Source organism: Macaca fascicularis, chromosome 11, assembly GCF_037993035.2.
Source record: "Macaca fascicularis isolate 582-1 chromosome 11, T2T-MFA8v1.1".
Lineage (NCBI taxonomy): Eukaryota > Metazoa > Chordata > Mammalia > Primates > Cercopithecidae > Macaca > Macaca fascicularis.
This window is the reverse complement of record NC_088385.1, coordinates 59577446-59592765: the sequence shown is the minus strand read 5'-3', so window position 1 is coordinate 59592765 and position 15320 is coordinate 59577446. Positions and strand designations below refer to the sequence as shown.

The following is a 15320-nucleotide window of genomic DNA, read 5'->3' as shown; positions in this document are numbered from 1 at the left end:
TACTGTGCACTCAATAATCGTGGAGAGAGCTGCATCAATCCTTCCATTAAGACACTTTCCCAGAGCTGTGAGTGGGCTCCACTGTCTCTTCTGCTCAGAGAAGCAGAACCTCCTCACGTCTCCACTCTATCCTTTCCAGAGCTGGGCACAGCTCTGCGGGGCCCAGGGGCAGCTAACAGGCAGAGGGACGGCTGCTGAGCACCTGATGCAGGTGAGTGTGCCTCCTGGCTCCCGTCAGACAAAGCTAGGAGGAGGCCATGCCCAAACATGGGGCAATGCCAGGCACCACCCCCTCGCCAGGTAAGCCTGCCACCTTAGCACTTTTACCATTTCAGATTATTTTCAAGGTGTGTTTGGTAGCCTGGAATAAACTTATTGCCTTGGAGGCAAACCCAACCCATGAATATTTGGGATTAATTATCTCTCCTTCGTTTGAGCCCAACGACCTCCTCAAATGTATATAAAAGGATTTATTTTGCACAGGTCTTCAGTTCCTGTCCCTCTTCCTCTGACTGTCAAGTGTTCCCTGCTTAACTTACACTCTTCTCTTCACCAAACTCTTCACCATGAGCAGACAAGCCAGCAAGACATCTGGTGGCGGGAGCCAGGGTTTCTCCGGCGGCTCTGCCGTGGTCTCCGGCAGCAGCAGGATGAGCTGTGTGACCCGCTCTGGGGTAGCTGGTGGAGGAGCCTATGGCTTCCGGAGCGGAGCAGGTGGCTTTGGCAGTCGCAGCCTCTACAACCTGGGTGGCAACAAGAGCATCTCCATCAGCGTGGCAGCTGGTGGCCCCCGGGCTGGAGGCTTTGGGGGAGGCCGTAGCAGCTGTGGCTTTGCACATGGCTATGGAGGTGGCTTTGGGGGCGGCTATGGAGGTGGCTTTGGTGGTGGCTTTGGTGGTGTCAGAGGAATGGGAGGTGGCTTTGGTGGAGCTGGTGGCTTTGGAGGGGCTGGTGGCTTTGGAGGGGCTAGTGGCTTTGGTGGTCCTGGTGGCTTTGGCAGTCCTGGTGGCTTTGGCCCTGGGGGCTTTCCTGGGGGAATTCAGGAAGTGACTATCAACCAGAGTCTCCTGCAGCCCCTCAATGTGGAGATCGACCCCCAGATTGGACAAGTAAAGGCCCAGGAGCGGGAGCAGATCAAGACCCTCAACAACAAGTTTGCCTCCTTCATTGACAAGGTGATGAAGCTCTGACTGGCCATCCCTTCCTGGGCTGGAGACTTTGAATTTGATCTTTGGGACACAGTGTTTAAATGTGTCTTGGATGGGCCAGACTGGAGGGTGAGGAGTTAGGTGGAACTCTAGGGTCTGGGAAGATATTCAGGGTTGAGGAGTTTGTCCACATGGTCAAGTGAGGGGAGGTGCAGAAAGAAAACAGTCCCCTATTTGGACCTGAGCACCGCATATCCTGTTTGTTGGAACCTCTGCTGAAACTTCCAGTCATTGCCTTACTGAGGCCCAGGCTGGCAGGGCAGGCAACCCAAGGCAAGGGCCACGGCCACCATCAGGGAAGGGTCCACTGAGAATGAGAGGCTTTTCAAATATAAGCTGTCCTCTGAGCTTTCCAGGAAGCCCTTTCCCCTACATGTTGCTGTGCCAGGCAGAGGAGGCTGATCACCTGGATGAGGGATTAGGAGCATAAGAACCTTAGTCCCAAGGGAGTGCAGAGAAATGGGTGACTGTGCACTCCTACTCAGCCTAGTCAGGAAGACAAGAGTGCTCAGTGAGCTTCTCCAGACCAGGACAGCTCTCATGGGGCTGCTGTCCCTCCAGGGTCAAGAGAGGTGTTGTCACGCTAACTATGGCATGCCAGCCAGCGTTGCTTCCCAGCATCACTTCACTGTTTTTGAAGAGCTAACATGTCAGTAGAGTCATGGGTGGAAATGGTGCTGCTGAGGTTTATGTGCATTTTTGCAGAGTGTACTGTAGTTTTGAAAGTTGAGATAGGGTCATGAAGTCCTTAGGAACACCAAGGGGTCAACCTTACAATTCTATTGCTTTCCGGTAGGAGTCACTTCTGGTTTCCCCTTCCTTTGTGACTTTCCGAACCACAATGCAAGTGTAGTGTCCTGACTGATCACCCATCTGACCATAATCTCTCTGACTACAGTAGGAACCTATCTTTGCATACTTTCTAGGCCTTTGTGCTGGGGGCCCAGGAGATAGACACCTGGTCCTACCTGAGTGAAGGCCCCTCTGCTCCTCTGCTACAAGTGTTACCTGATGTTGCTTCCTGCAACCATTGCAGGTGCGGTTCCTGGAGCAACAGAACAAGGTCCTGGAGACCAAGTGGAACCTGCTCCAGCAGCAGAGCACAAGTTCCATCTCAGGCACCAACAATCTTGAGCCTCTTTTTGAGAATCACATCAACTACCTGCGGAGCTACCTGGACAACATCCTCGGGGAGAGAGGGCGCCTGGACTCTGAGATGAGGAACATGCAGGACCTGGTGGAGGACTTCAAGAAAAAGTGAGTGACGGGAGGAGTGGGAAGATGCCATGGCCCACCCTGTCTCAGAGTCTTGGCCCCTTCTACATGCCTCCTGACTTCTAGGCAGTGGTGTCACCTGGCCCGTTTCCCTCTCCTTACCTTCACGAAGGACAGCTTGGTTCATTCAGTTTCCCCTCACCTTGCTTCTCCAAGCATAGTGCTTTGCAAATAAAATTGGCAAGAGGGATGAGTTTAGGCTGGGCATGGTGGCTCATGCCTGTAATCTCAGCACTCTGGGAGGCCGAGGTGGGCAAATCATTTGAGATTAGGGGTTTGAGAGAAGCTTGGCCAACATGGTGAAATCTCATCTGTACTAAAAATACAAAAATTAGCTGGGTGTGGTGGCACACACCTGTACTCCCAGATACTCGGGTGGCTGAGGCAACAGAATTGCTTGAACCCTGGAGATGGAAGTTGCAGTGAGCCAAGATTGCGCCACTGCACTCCAGCCTGGGTGACAGAGCGAGATTATGTCTAAAAACAAAACAAAACAAAAACAAAAACAAAAACAAACAAACAAAAAAAACGGATGAGTTTAGAGTGGGGGAAGCATTTTCTCATGAGCCAGGTTGGGGAAGATCCTGGTTCTGGCATCCGAAAGATTCTGGGACAACTCGTGGTATGGTGATCAACTATCCAGAGGTTTGCCTGGGACTGAGGGGTTTCCTGGGATGCAGAACTTTTAGTGCTAAAGCCAAACAGTTTGCCTGGGCAAATTGACATGGTTGGTCTCCCTAACTAACAGGGAGATAGTAAAGAGGATGTGCTCATCTGAGAGGGGTGGGATAGGGATGGAGGGACGGAAGAGATGAACTTTCAGAGTTCCAGGGAACAATGGTGTTTACGATGACCTCAAAACCAAACTCAGCTGTTTCTTTTTTTCTCACACAGATATGAGGATGAAATCAATAAACGTACAGCTGCTGAGAATGAATTTGTGACTCTGAAGAAGGTAAGGGCTGTGTGTGAGGTTTCCGAGGCTTGTAGCTGCAGGTTTCTGGCTGGGTTGGGGGAATCTCCTCACTCCACTGCCACAGAGCTGCCAAGTTCAGGCCTTTGGAGCAATAAACAGAAGTCAGGTGCACCTTAGTCTGGAAGATCCCTAAAAGAGTCAGTTAATCAGTCTCTAGTTTTTAAGTAGGATTGAACTTAGACCATCCTAATGAGATACAAATTGCCTGTTCAAGTGGAGACTGGTTTTGGACAAGGACCATCACTTCACCAGTCCCCTCTGCTGTTTCTTGCTGCAGTTGTGGTTTGTTGTTTGTTCCTTGGGGGAATAAGGCCTTTATGCTCTTCTTTTCTCAGGATGTGGACGGTGCCTATATGAACAAGGTGGAGCTTCAGGCCAAAGTGGATGCCCTGATAGATGAGATCAACTTCCTGAGGACCCTCTATGATGCTGTGAGGATGTTACCTACTAAGAAGGGACAGAGGGAGAGTGAGATGTTTCCAGATTTGAGGCTGGTGTATTTTGGTATATCTAGGCCCCAGAAGACATCTGGGATGAGCCTGGAGAAGAGGACCCTTGGAAGGGATTCCACAGGATAGGCTGCAGACATGGGGTTCGCTGAGTGGCTGGGGGGCTGGGGACAGAGGGTGGCCGATACACATGTGGAGCAAAGAATCAGTGAATGAGACTGTTGATCAGGAGTCTCTCAGGGCCCTGTGTGCTTGTTATAGACACCCCAAAAGTGAACAAGCTCCCTCTGTGTTGACAGGAGCTGTCTCAGATGCAGAGCCACATCAGTGACACATCTGTGGTGCTGTCCATGGACAATAATCGCTCCCTGGACCTGGACAGCATCATCGCTGAAGTTCGCGCACAGTATGAGGATATCGCTCAGAGAAGCAAGGCCGAAGCTGAGGCCCTGTACCAGACCAAGGTGGGTGCCAGGCACCTCTTAGAGGATCCACTGGAGGTTTCAGAGAGGCTGTGGCCTATTGGACAGCTGGGTGGTGAGATCCCAGTGGTCACTGGGTGAATGACTTTTGGTTTTACCCTCTGAAGACATCCTTCTAATGGTGGTTCAGTTGCAGAAAGTCTTGCCCCTGGGGGAGCTGGTTGCCTGCTATGTGGGACTGACTCCAGCTTGCTCAGGAACTACAGGGCAGGAAAATCTTCTACCACAACAACCCAGATGTTCTGTTTCCTGCTGCCTTGGGGGTGTCCCTGCCGAAACACAATGCAGTCATTTTAGCAAATGCTTACTGAGCTTCTCAAGGTTTGGTGGGTGATGTCGTAGGTATAGAAACAATTCAATCAAAGCTGCAGGAATACCCCATCTTCCCTTCTGTTCTCTAGTTGGGGGAGCTACAGACCACAGCTGGCAGGCATGGGGATGACTTAAGAAATACCAAGAGCGAGATCATAGAGCTCAATAGAATGATCCAGAGGCTGCGGGCAGAGATCGAGAGTATCAAGAAGCAGGTGGGATGGTCATGGATGCTGGCTCCTGGGATGACTGCTGAGGGGTGGGGGCTAGGATCTCAGGACTCCTCCCTTGGAATAGATGTCTGGAGGTCATCTCAGGCTGGCTGACCCACAGGGCACTATCTCCACAAATGGAGACAAGATGGAGGCACTAGGGGAGGAGGAATGTTCCCTGACTTTAAGATGGGATAATCCATTGCAGGTAAGGAAGGGCCTGGGGCCCTCTTACTGAGCTCGTCCCTCCTACCTCCCTTGCCCCAGAATGCCAACCTGCAGACAGCCATTGTGGAGGCTGAGCAGCGTGGGGAGATGGCCCTCAAGGATGCCAATGCCAAGCTCCAAGAGCTGCAGGCTGCTCTACAGCAGGCAAAGGACGACCTGGCGCGGCTGCTACGTGACTACCAGGAGCTGATGAATGTCAAGCTGGCCCTGGACGTGGAGATTGCCACCTACCGCAAGTTGCTGGAGGGTGAGGAGTACAGGTGAGCCTCTAGTCCCGTCTTCCCACACCCCCTGTCTCAAGTCATATGTCAAGGGCCAGATAAGTGACCAAGTAACTGGGGATGGAGCCCTGCTATACAAAGAGAGGCTTTGCAGTGAAGCATTTGCCTCTACCAGCCCACTCCTTCCCAGGCAGCCAAAGCACTTATGCAACGGGTGCCCACGGGCTGTCCTTGCTACGGCCCAAAGAGGGGTGGAGAAAGTTTACTGATGTGCCAGGCTTCTCGGTTCAGCTCTGGTTGCTATTCATGCCCTTGGTCCATGGACTTGTTGGTGTGTGCTTTGTGACGGGGCCTACTTTCTCCTGTCTTCTCAAACAGGATGTCTGGAGAGTGTCCCAGCGCTGTCAGCATCTGTAAGTACCGAAAGTAGCCAAGAAAATGAGAGTTAATTCTGAAGTATCTGCACTAATTCAGGGTAGTAGCAACTAATTTAAACATATTTTTATGGAAGTTGGAGGGGTTTTCTGGGAGAGGAGAGGGAAGCGATTGGCTTTTGTAATTGTTCTGGGTTCAGGGCACTTATGATAGGCTTCAACGGCCAATGTGGAAGATCCATAGGGGGCCCCTTGATGGGAGGAGAAATTCAGAGGCTAGATGCCCTCCCAGGAGGTCATCAAGATTGTACTGTGGGAGGAACCACTGGCTAATTCATAATGGCTTAATGGCAGGGGAGTGAGTAGCTAGTGGCCATGGAACGGCTCGTTGTGACTATCCTGTGCAAAGCTGCCTTGGTCAGCTCTGGTTAGTCCCGGGCCTGGTGGATCATTGATGATAACACAGCAGCCGGCCTGGGCGCCGGCGCTGACCGCTGTCCTGTCCTCTCCCCCACAGCCGTGGTCAGCAGCAGCACGACTTCCGCCTCCGCAGGTGGCTATGCGGGCGGTTACGGCGGAGGCGTGGGCGGTGGCTTAGGAGGTGGCCTTGGCGCGGGCGGAGGCTCAAGCAGTGGCTTTGGCCGGGGAGGCGGCGGTGGAATCGGCGGCGGAATCGGGGGTGGAATCGGCGGTGGATTTGGTGGCGGCAGCAGCGGCGGTTTCAGCGGTGGCAGCGGCTTTGGCTCCAGCTCCGGCGCCCGCTATGGAGTCAGTGGTGGGGGCTTCAGCTCGGCCAGCAACCGGGGCGGCAGCATCAAGTTCTCCCAGTCCTCCCAGTCCTCTCAGCGCTACTCCAGATAAAGAGTACGCATCAGTATCGCAGCCACCCCAGCGCTTCCCCTCCGCTCCCCACGCCCCCATATCGGCAACACCCCCAGCTTCCCAAGAACGTGGCTCTGCGCTGGAAGGTTGGTGGCCTCTTGCTCCTCCTTCCAGATCCCTGGCCAAGCCCAGTCACGAGAATTTCAGGCTCCCCTCTCTGGCTCCAGCTTGTGCCTGTGATTGTACAGGTGTGGCCTAGGCCGCCACCTTCTGCTGCCCCGGGGTCCCTTCCCTGGGTGGGATGCTCACTACAGCTCTGATGTATATAGCACACAGCCCCCTCCGCCCCTCCGGTCTTTCGCCAATAAAGTGCACTGTTTCACTCCGGGCCTCTGAGTATTCGCTCCATGTCCTTCTCCTCAGGGCACTGAGCTCCCTGGTCACCTCCCTGGCCTCCCTGCCTCTGCCTCTCCCATGTGGGCTCTGTGATCCACAGAGCAGCTGGAGAACTCTTCCTCTGAAACAGAGGCAGTTTGTCTTTTTCATACGTTGTGCGGATCTGGTTGTTCATTATTCTGTGAGCACTGTGGGGAGGGAGAGGTTCTGCTCCCGGATGCTGCGTACCCTGTGTACCCTCACCGTCCTTGATGGTGAAGGCTGGGCCATGCAGACATCTATCTCCTCCCTGCCTTCTCTCATGTGGGGGAACTAAGAGGGCCTTGGGGACAGAGCGTTTCTTCCCTTGGTGTTGATTCTCACTCCAGCTGACATTGTGAAAGCTTTTCCCCCATCAAAGTGCTCCGGGAAAGTGCGGGCTGCTGGAAGCCCAGGGATGGAGAGGTTTCCCCAGAGCAGCCTATTCAAAGTCTGACCCAGGAACACCATTCCGTTGAGACACTCTGCAATAAAAGATTCCACGCCCATTACATCTTTTCTTTTTGGAGCACATATTAGAGTTTCTAAGAAGTTCAGTAGCAAGGAAAACCTGTTAGCTTCCTTGAATCCAGCATTTCCTGCAGAGGTCCCCTAAGCACTGTGCATGCACTTGGGGCCTGAAAGTATGTGCACCAGCCATGAGAGTTCTTGTCATCCTGGCCTCTGCCCTGCACCAAGAAGTTCTGAGAATGTGTTAGTTGGCCATGGGAGTGCTGTCCAAAAGGTCACTGCTGGAAAGGACTCAGAAGCAAGGAGTCCAAGGCCTTTGCTTCCAAATGAAAAGACTGAGGCTCAGAGAGAAAGGGTGACTCCTCTAGAGTCTTATAGCATGTGAATGCCTGAGCTGGGAATGAAGCCCTGCATCCCAAGTCTAGAGCTCCTTCCACTTCCCCCCACTGTCTTTGACGATGCCTTCCAGGCATGCCACACTGCCCAGGCACCCTGAGAGAACACACAGGCTGTGGAATAGAAATGTGAAGTCAGGCTAGGCCAGGGAAGCAGTATTTCCATCCTTGGACAAGGTTGAATTCATTTTAGAGATGAGGAATGGCAGATAGACAAAGAAAACCTGCAACTGGCAGTTGAAGAGATTCAGTGTGGAAATCCAGCTGGTTCCACTTTTTGAAGGAGGTGGGATTTAGGAGCTGTTACTTCACGTTTGGGTAGGAAGGTACTTTTTCTGGTTGGTATCCTTCTGTGGAAAGAAGTAGGAGACATAGGTGGGGAGGCTCAGTGCCCGACCCAGTTTAGGGGATTGGCCCTATGGGACTGTGCCAGTCATGGGGCAGCTGCTTCACCCTGGGCAAAGTCTTTATCATTGAATTCCTTCCTTCACTCATTCAACAAGTATTCATTAAGTGTTTGTTTTCTGTCTGGAACTGGGCTAAATTCTGGAGATGAATTGGTGAGCAAGAAATCAGATGTTGACCCCACCCTCATTTTAGTAAGGAAATCAACAAAAAAAAGTAAGCAAACCAAATGAACAAAATAATTTTAAATTGTGGGAAGTATATAAAGAAATGAAACTAGGGGCTGAGTTGGATAAATGCCAGGACTGGTTAATGGACTGGATGGAGGTGGGGAGGTTAAGGGAAAGGGGAGATTCAACCAGGATACCCAGTTTCCCAGTATGAGCACTTGGGTGGTTGGTGCCATTTACTGACTTGAGTGGAGGAGTGGGAGGGCGGGATAGATGTGGAGAGAAACTTCAGCTCTGCTTTAGACAAGCAAGAGCTGCTCATGAGATAGACACGTGAGACGTCCAGGTGAGATGTGAGCCTGTAGATTCAGAAGGGGGCCCCATCAGGGCTAGACACTCGCATCTGGACATCATCAGCTTAAGGGTGGATTTTAAAGCCATGGAAACTAATGAGTTTTTCTGGAGAGAGGGTGGAGAAGAGGGCCCATGCTGAGAACCAATGCGGACTGGAATGTAGAGTCAGGAACAGGAGTGCAATCTACCAGATGGTGGAGCCTGGGCCACGTTCTTCAGAGTGCCCCCACCCGAGCAGTCAGGGGGGTTCTAAATTGGCTCCAAGGAAAGCCCAGAGCAGGCCTGGCCTTCCTGGGTACTATGCACACTGGTTTCCAGTCTCACGTTCAGACAGTGACCTTTGTCCTTTGCTGTTCCTCCCTGGACCTATGCTCACTGGCCTTGTTTCTCCTGTGGGGTTTACAGGAACCCCTGCTACCTAAGTAATCACTAGTGGTGAAGTGGTGGGGTGGGGCTCCACGCAGCTTCTTAAAGGACAGCCTGGCACAGGAGGAGTGGGGCGGAGAGGCTATTTCTTGGAGGTGTCATTGTTCCAGAGGAATAGTCAGGGCAGGTGACCTTGGTGTCAGGACCTGGGACCCAAGGAGTTAACTCTATGCTTGGCTGGATATTCTCAGCCCAGCACTGACTGTTTCTTTCTTTCTTTATTTTTTGAGATGGGGTCTCCCTGTGTCACTCAGGCTGGAGTGCAGTGGCACTATCTCGGTTCACCGCAACCTCTGCCTCCTGGGTTCAAGTGATTCTCATGCCTCAGCCTCCTGAGTAGCTGGGATTACAGGTGCAAGCCACCACGCCCAGCTAATTTTTGCATTTTTAGTGCATGTTGGCCAGGGTGGTTTCTAACTCCTGACCTCAGGTGATCTGCCCACCTCCGCCTCGCAAAGTGCTGGGATTACAGGCATGAGCCACCACGCCCTGCCAGGCCCTGACTGTTTCTAATCCAGGCTGAAACCCCCTTGCAGGGAGCTTTACCTGCTTCTGAGTGCTCCTTCTTTTCCTTTGCCTTAGCATTTGCATAGTTTTTTTTTGCAGAATTCTATGTTGACTTTTCAGTGCTCTTAAGTCACTGGGCTTGAGTTTGCTTTCTTGTACTTGACTAGACTTTTCATTCTTCTAGTAGGTAGTCAGTGAGTCCTGTGTTGTCCATGCTTTTCCTGTCCTCTAAGGCATACTTTTGCCCATAATGAGCTCACAGTGATTGTTGAATAATGCCTACTTGTGAGCCTGGATCCTAAACTAGGATTTGCGGTCTTTGGTCAATTGTCAAGAATTTCTTTGCTCTCTCTTCCACATCTCTCTTTCCTGGGTGTGGAGAAGTATATCCACTTGCAATGAAACAGAGGAACCAACTTCTACCCTACACCCTATTCTATCTATCTATCTATCTATCTATCTATCTATCTATCTATCTATCTATCTATCTATCTATCTATCTATTCCCTCCAACCACTTCCACACTGTCTTCCACAGAAGATACGCTCAAAAGAGTGTTTTCCTGTTCTAAGAGCTTGCAGACTCACTGGTTCACTTCCCATTAGGAAGACCAAGTTGAGTTTTTAGATTTCAGGTGATTCCCTTCTATATCTTTGTGAGAATATAGGCTACAGGTCAGAGCAAGTATCAATGGTAACAGTGTCACATCTACAAAGGCTCAGTTAAGGAAATCAGGGGATTGTTTTCTACAAGAATTTGAAAGTAGTTCAGCGCTTGCCTATGGATAATCTAGACTTGACTGCTGATGATCAAGGTTTGCATGTAAAGTTTTACGCAATTTGCAGGTAAATCTCTACACGATTCTTCTCTGTTTTGCCTAGAACTGGGTGGAGTGTTTGTTAGCCAAGCATCAGAGATCTCACTTTCTGGGATTTGGACTGCACCTTCTCTCTGCCTTCTCAGAACTTCAGTCCATGTGCATTCTCCCTCTATGCAAAGACAAAGACAAAGACAAAAAATGTGGGCACCGTGAGATAATCTTGGGATGATCAAGAAAAACTCACTTAAATTCTGAAAATGCTTCTTCACACATTTTATCTGAATCTTCACTACATCCTTCACAAGCCCTTCTATCACATGCGCTGTCTAACGTACCTCTTTGTTGTGCCTAAGATAGAGATAACCCCCACCAACACTTCCAGCCCAGGCTGAAGGCTGAAGGTGACTTGGCTCTCCTAGGGAACCACTGATGGAGGTGTGCTGGGAGAATCTGATACTTTTGGAATCCGTGGTGACGAGACCAAATGGTGACAGCTCTGTCAACCACCAGAGAAGACGGTGGCAGGAGAAGGTGACTCTAGGTAGAACTAATGCTGTGACTCTTGGTGGGGGCAATTTTGCTCCCCAGGGAACATATAGCACTGTCTGGTTACATTTTTGGTTGTCACAAGTGGGGGAGTGCTACTGGCATCTAAACAATAGAGGCCAGGTTGCTACTAAACATCCCACATCACACAAGCCAGCCCCCTTCAACATAGAAATAGTCAGCCTCAAATGTCCACAGTGCCACTGCAGAGAAAGCTGTGCCAATGAGGTCACCTCATTCACTTCTCTCCTTGGGAGAAGATCTTTAGTTACAGTGATACGGGTTACAGTTGAACTGAATAGAGACTCTTCTGGATTTGAGGGAAGTATGTATTTGTAGAAGTTTTTTTTTTTTTTTTTTTTTTTTTTGGAGACAGAGTCTTGCTCTGTTGCCAGGCTGGAGTGCAGTGGCATGATCTCAGCTCACTGCAACCTCTGCCTCCTGGGTTCAAGTGATTCTCCTGCCCCAGCCCCCTAAGTAGGTGAGACTACAGGTGCACGCTGCCACTCCTGGCTAATTTTTTTTTTTTTTTTTATTTTAGTAGAGACGGGGTTTCGCTAGGTTGCCCAGGCTGATCTCGAACTCGTGAGCTCAGGCAATCTGCCTGCCTCGGCCTCGCAAAGTGCAAGGATTACAGGCATAAGCCACCGTGCCTGGCTGAAGTTTGTTTGTTTTAAAATGGAAATGCCCTTTTATTCTGGATGAAGACATAGGAAACAAGCCAAGGAAAGAGTGTGGCCTTATGTGGGGACTTTCAAGACCTGTGCAAATGGCCCACAAGGTGCCTGCAGTTCTCGTATCAACCTGGCTTCCTCATGCCTTTGTGCCTTTGATGCTCTGTTCTCTGCCAGGAATGCTCATCTCACCTTCACCCACTTGCCCTGCTCACTCATCACTGAGGATTACCCAGGCACTGCCTCCTGAAAGCCTTCCTAGACCCTCCATGGCACTGAGCATCTGTCTGGACTCCCATGGGACTTTGTCTATCCCTTTTTATCATGTGCCATATTATATTAAAATGACAAGTTTCAGTGCCTGTTCTCCACATTAAAATAGAAGTTACTCAAAGGGATGGCTGTGCCTTATTCATCTTTGTGCTCCTCAGTGAACAGCAAAATGCCTGGCACATAGCAGGCCAGGCACTGTGAGCTTCACTAAGTTAATGAGATTTTGAAAAGGATAGGGTAGACTCTTTTTTTTTTTTTTTTTTTTTTTTTTGAGACGGAGTCTCGCTCTGCCGCCCAGGCTGGAGTGCAGTGGCCGGATCTCAGCTCACTGCAAGCTCCGCCTCCCGGGTTCACGCCATTCTCCTGCCTCAGCCTCCCGAGTAGCTGGGACTACAGGCGCCGCCACCTCGCCCGGCTAGTTTTTTTTTTTTTTTGTATTTTTTAAAGTAGAGACGGGGTTTCACCGTGTCAGCCAGGATGGTCTCGATCTCCTGACCTCGTGATCCGCCCGTCTCGGCCTCCCAAAGTGCTGGGATTACAGGCTTGAGCCACCGCGCCCGGCCAGGGTAGACTCTTAAAGGTAATTACTGCCCTGACATATTTAACAAAAACAACTGGATTAAACAACTAACTTTTGTGACTAGTGCAAGTCATACACTGGGCATTTTGCATATGTCATCTCATTTCATCCTTTGCAACTGCCATAGGAGGCAGGCAGCAATTATCCTCATTTTCTAAATTAGGACACTGTGGCTTGGAGAAGCAGAGTGACATGACTGATGGGAAGTGGCAGATCTGGCCTCAAATCCAAAGGGTACACATGTAACTACTGTGCTATGCTGCTGAATGGGGCCGGCTGGTGTCTTCTTGGACTCTAGGATGTCCTCCCTTGTATGTGGACTAATGACTTTCCACAGTTTTGAGCCAGAAACCAAACCTGAAGTTCCTACATTAGCAGATGAGGTTTCTACAGCTGAGGCCCTGTGATGGTGAGTGGGCCCACGTTCAACTCTCGGGAGTTCTGATCTCCAGACAGAGAAGCCATCGAGATTGATTAGGAGAATACCTTGATAATGATGGGTGTTCCTCCTTGATACTAAAACGGAATTCACAAAGTTTAAAACTATTTTCATCAGCACAAGTTGATGCTTCAAGGCAGATCTGACCAATTACATTCTAAGGGTGGGTTTTTTTTTTTTTTTAAACATGCAACACAAATGTATTATTTAAAGGTGCATCTTGATTACCTGTTTGGTGAGCAAAAACAAAATATGATGGCTCACGCCTGTAATCCCAGTACTTTGGGAGGCCAAAGCAGGTGGAGCACCTGAGGTGAGGAGTTCGAGACCAGCCTGACCAACATGGTGAAACCCTGTCTCTACTAAACATACAAAAATTAGCTGGGAGTGGTGGGAAGCACCTGTAATCCCAGCTGCTCAGGAGGCTGAGGCAGGAGAATCGCCTGAACCCAGGAGGCGGAGGTTGCAGTGAGCCTTGATTGTGCCTCTGCACTCCAGCCTGAGCAACAGAGTGAGACTCCGTCTCAAAAAAAAGAAAAAAAGAAGATTGTGGCAAATCATTCCTGTGGGCCAAGTGGTCAAATGCAACATCTAAGATCCAGCAAGCAGCCAAGCTAAGTGCAACCCCCTGGCCTCTTGCTGTTTCTCCAACAGGGTGAGGACATCACCTTTTACATTGCAGATGATGGAGCAGCTCATGTCATCTATAAATTCCATGCGCACCCATGTGTTCTGTCCCTGAGACACTATCCTGACCAGCACCTTGGTGACCCTGGCCAGCATGGTAGGTTGCACATGACTGGTGTTCAACCTATCATGCAGCAGTCAGGTAGAGAGTATATGGGTGGGTTCTTTACATGTCAAAGTGGACTTTTCACTTTGGGATGGTGTAATTTGACTTGCTGAAGTCTAAATAGAAGAAAAGCATCCATGAATTTACGACAGGCTTTGAGGTTGGACAGTCTTATTAAAATCCAAGCTTGCGGGCCGGGCACGGTGGCTCACACCTGTAATTCTAGCACTTTGGGAGACCGAGGTGGGTGGATCACAAGGTCAGGGGTTCGAGACCAGCCTGACCAACATGATGAAACCCCGTCTCTACTGAAAATACAAACATTAGCTGGGCGTGGTGGCGGGTGCCTGTAATCCCAGCTACTCAGGAGGCTGAGGCAGGATAATTGCTTGAACCCGGAAGGCGGAGGTTGCAGTGAGCCGAGATTGCGAGATTGCGCCACTGCACTCCAGCCTGGGTGACAGAGTGAGACTCCATCTCAAAAAAAAAAAAAAAAAAATCCAAGCTTGCAAGTGAATTGACTTGAGGCAAGTTAATTAACCTCATGCCCTTATCTGTAAAATGTGAATGAAAATTCCTGCCTTGCAAAGTTTTTGTGACGATTCGAAACGATACATATAAACAACCTGTCAGTGACTCGTATATGTCAAGCAGTCAATGTTAGCTGTTTTAAAATTCTGTTCAGAGATGGACAATAGGAGTTAAGATTTGAAAGAGGAAATTATTTTTACTGAAACATAGTCCCCACACCTCTAGAAAGTATGCAGCAGATCAATAAGTATTTGTTGATTGATAGATTGCACTACTGATGAGGCCCTGTAGTGGGAAAATGGCTTGACCAGACATGGGAAAATGGCTTTTATGTAATTCCCAATATAGACACTATGATTCCTTGCAACCTGTTGCAAAAATAATCAAAGACTTCACTATTGCCTTGACCCTATACCGGGCTACCCCTTATAACTCCTCCTTCCTCTTCAGCCTCCGAACTGACACCTTCTAGGAGGGCTTCCTACATTGATATCATCATCACAAGGGCTGCCATGTGTTGAGCACCTGCCTCGTGTAAGGGTTTTCCAACTTTACCTCCTACAGTTCCCACTACAACTCCATGAGGACGCTGTGCTAACTCCAATTTGCTGAATGGGAAACTGAGGCCCAGAGGGTAAAACGCCTTGCCTGATGCCATGCAACTGGAAAGTGGCAAGGCTGGGATCTGAATACAGGCTTGTCTAATTCCAAGGCTTCCATATTTTTCACTCTTTCAAACTGCAAGGGAAGAGAGGAGGAGATGCAGTTATTTGAGTTCCAGAAAATCCAGCATGCCTGTGAAAGAGCCATGGTGTTTGGAAATATCCAGCCAAATCCATTTACTGGTGAGAAATATTCATTGACAGGAGAGCTGGTCTTTAGAGAACCTGTACAGTTTTCAGCACCCCAGTGCCCTTGCTGCATCTTCAACCCCAGGCCTCAGTCTGCTCTCAGCTTCCTGCT

General features: G+C 50.0%; 1 protein-coding gene across 1 annotated transcript; it reads left to right on the top strand.

Annotated features, from left to right (window-relative positions):
• Positions 1-489: 489 nt before the first annotated feature.
• Positions 490-6948, top strand: KRT3 (keratin 3). Its single transcript, XM_005570931.5, has 9 exons — positions 490-1175; positions 2245-2465; positions 3378-3438; positions 3795-3890; positions 4208-4372; positions 4792-4917; positions 5182-5402; positions 5742-5776; positions 6255-6948. Exons 1-9 carry the CDS (start codon positions 567-569, stop codon positions 6596-6598), a joined length of 1878 nt encoding a protein of 625 aa, XP_005570988.3. The 5' UTR covers positions 490-566; the 3' UTR covers positions 6599-6948.
• The last annotated feature ends 8372 nt before the right edge of the window (positions 6949-15320 follow it).

Bases quoted from the DNA above. Each gene is read 5' to 3' on its own strand.
- KRT3 (XM_005570931.5), top strand. From the start codon at position 567: ATGAGCAGACAAGCCAGCAAGACATCTGGTGGCGGGAGCCAGGGTTTC. The intron at 2,466-3,377 runs GTGAGTGACGGG...TTTCTCACACAG, and splicing joins GTGGAGGACTTCAAGAAAAA to ATATGAGGATGAAATCAATA. The intron at 3,439-3,794 runs GTAAGGGCTGTG...TTCTTTTCTCAG, and splicing joins AATTTGTGACTCTGAAGAAG to GATGTGGACGGTGCCTATAT.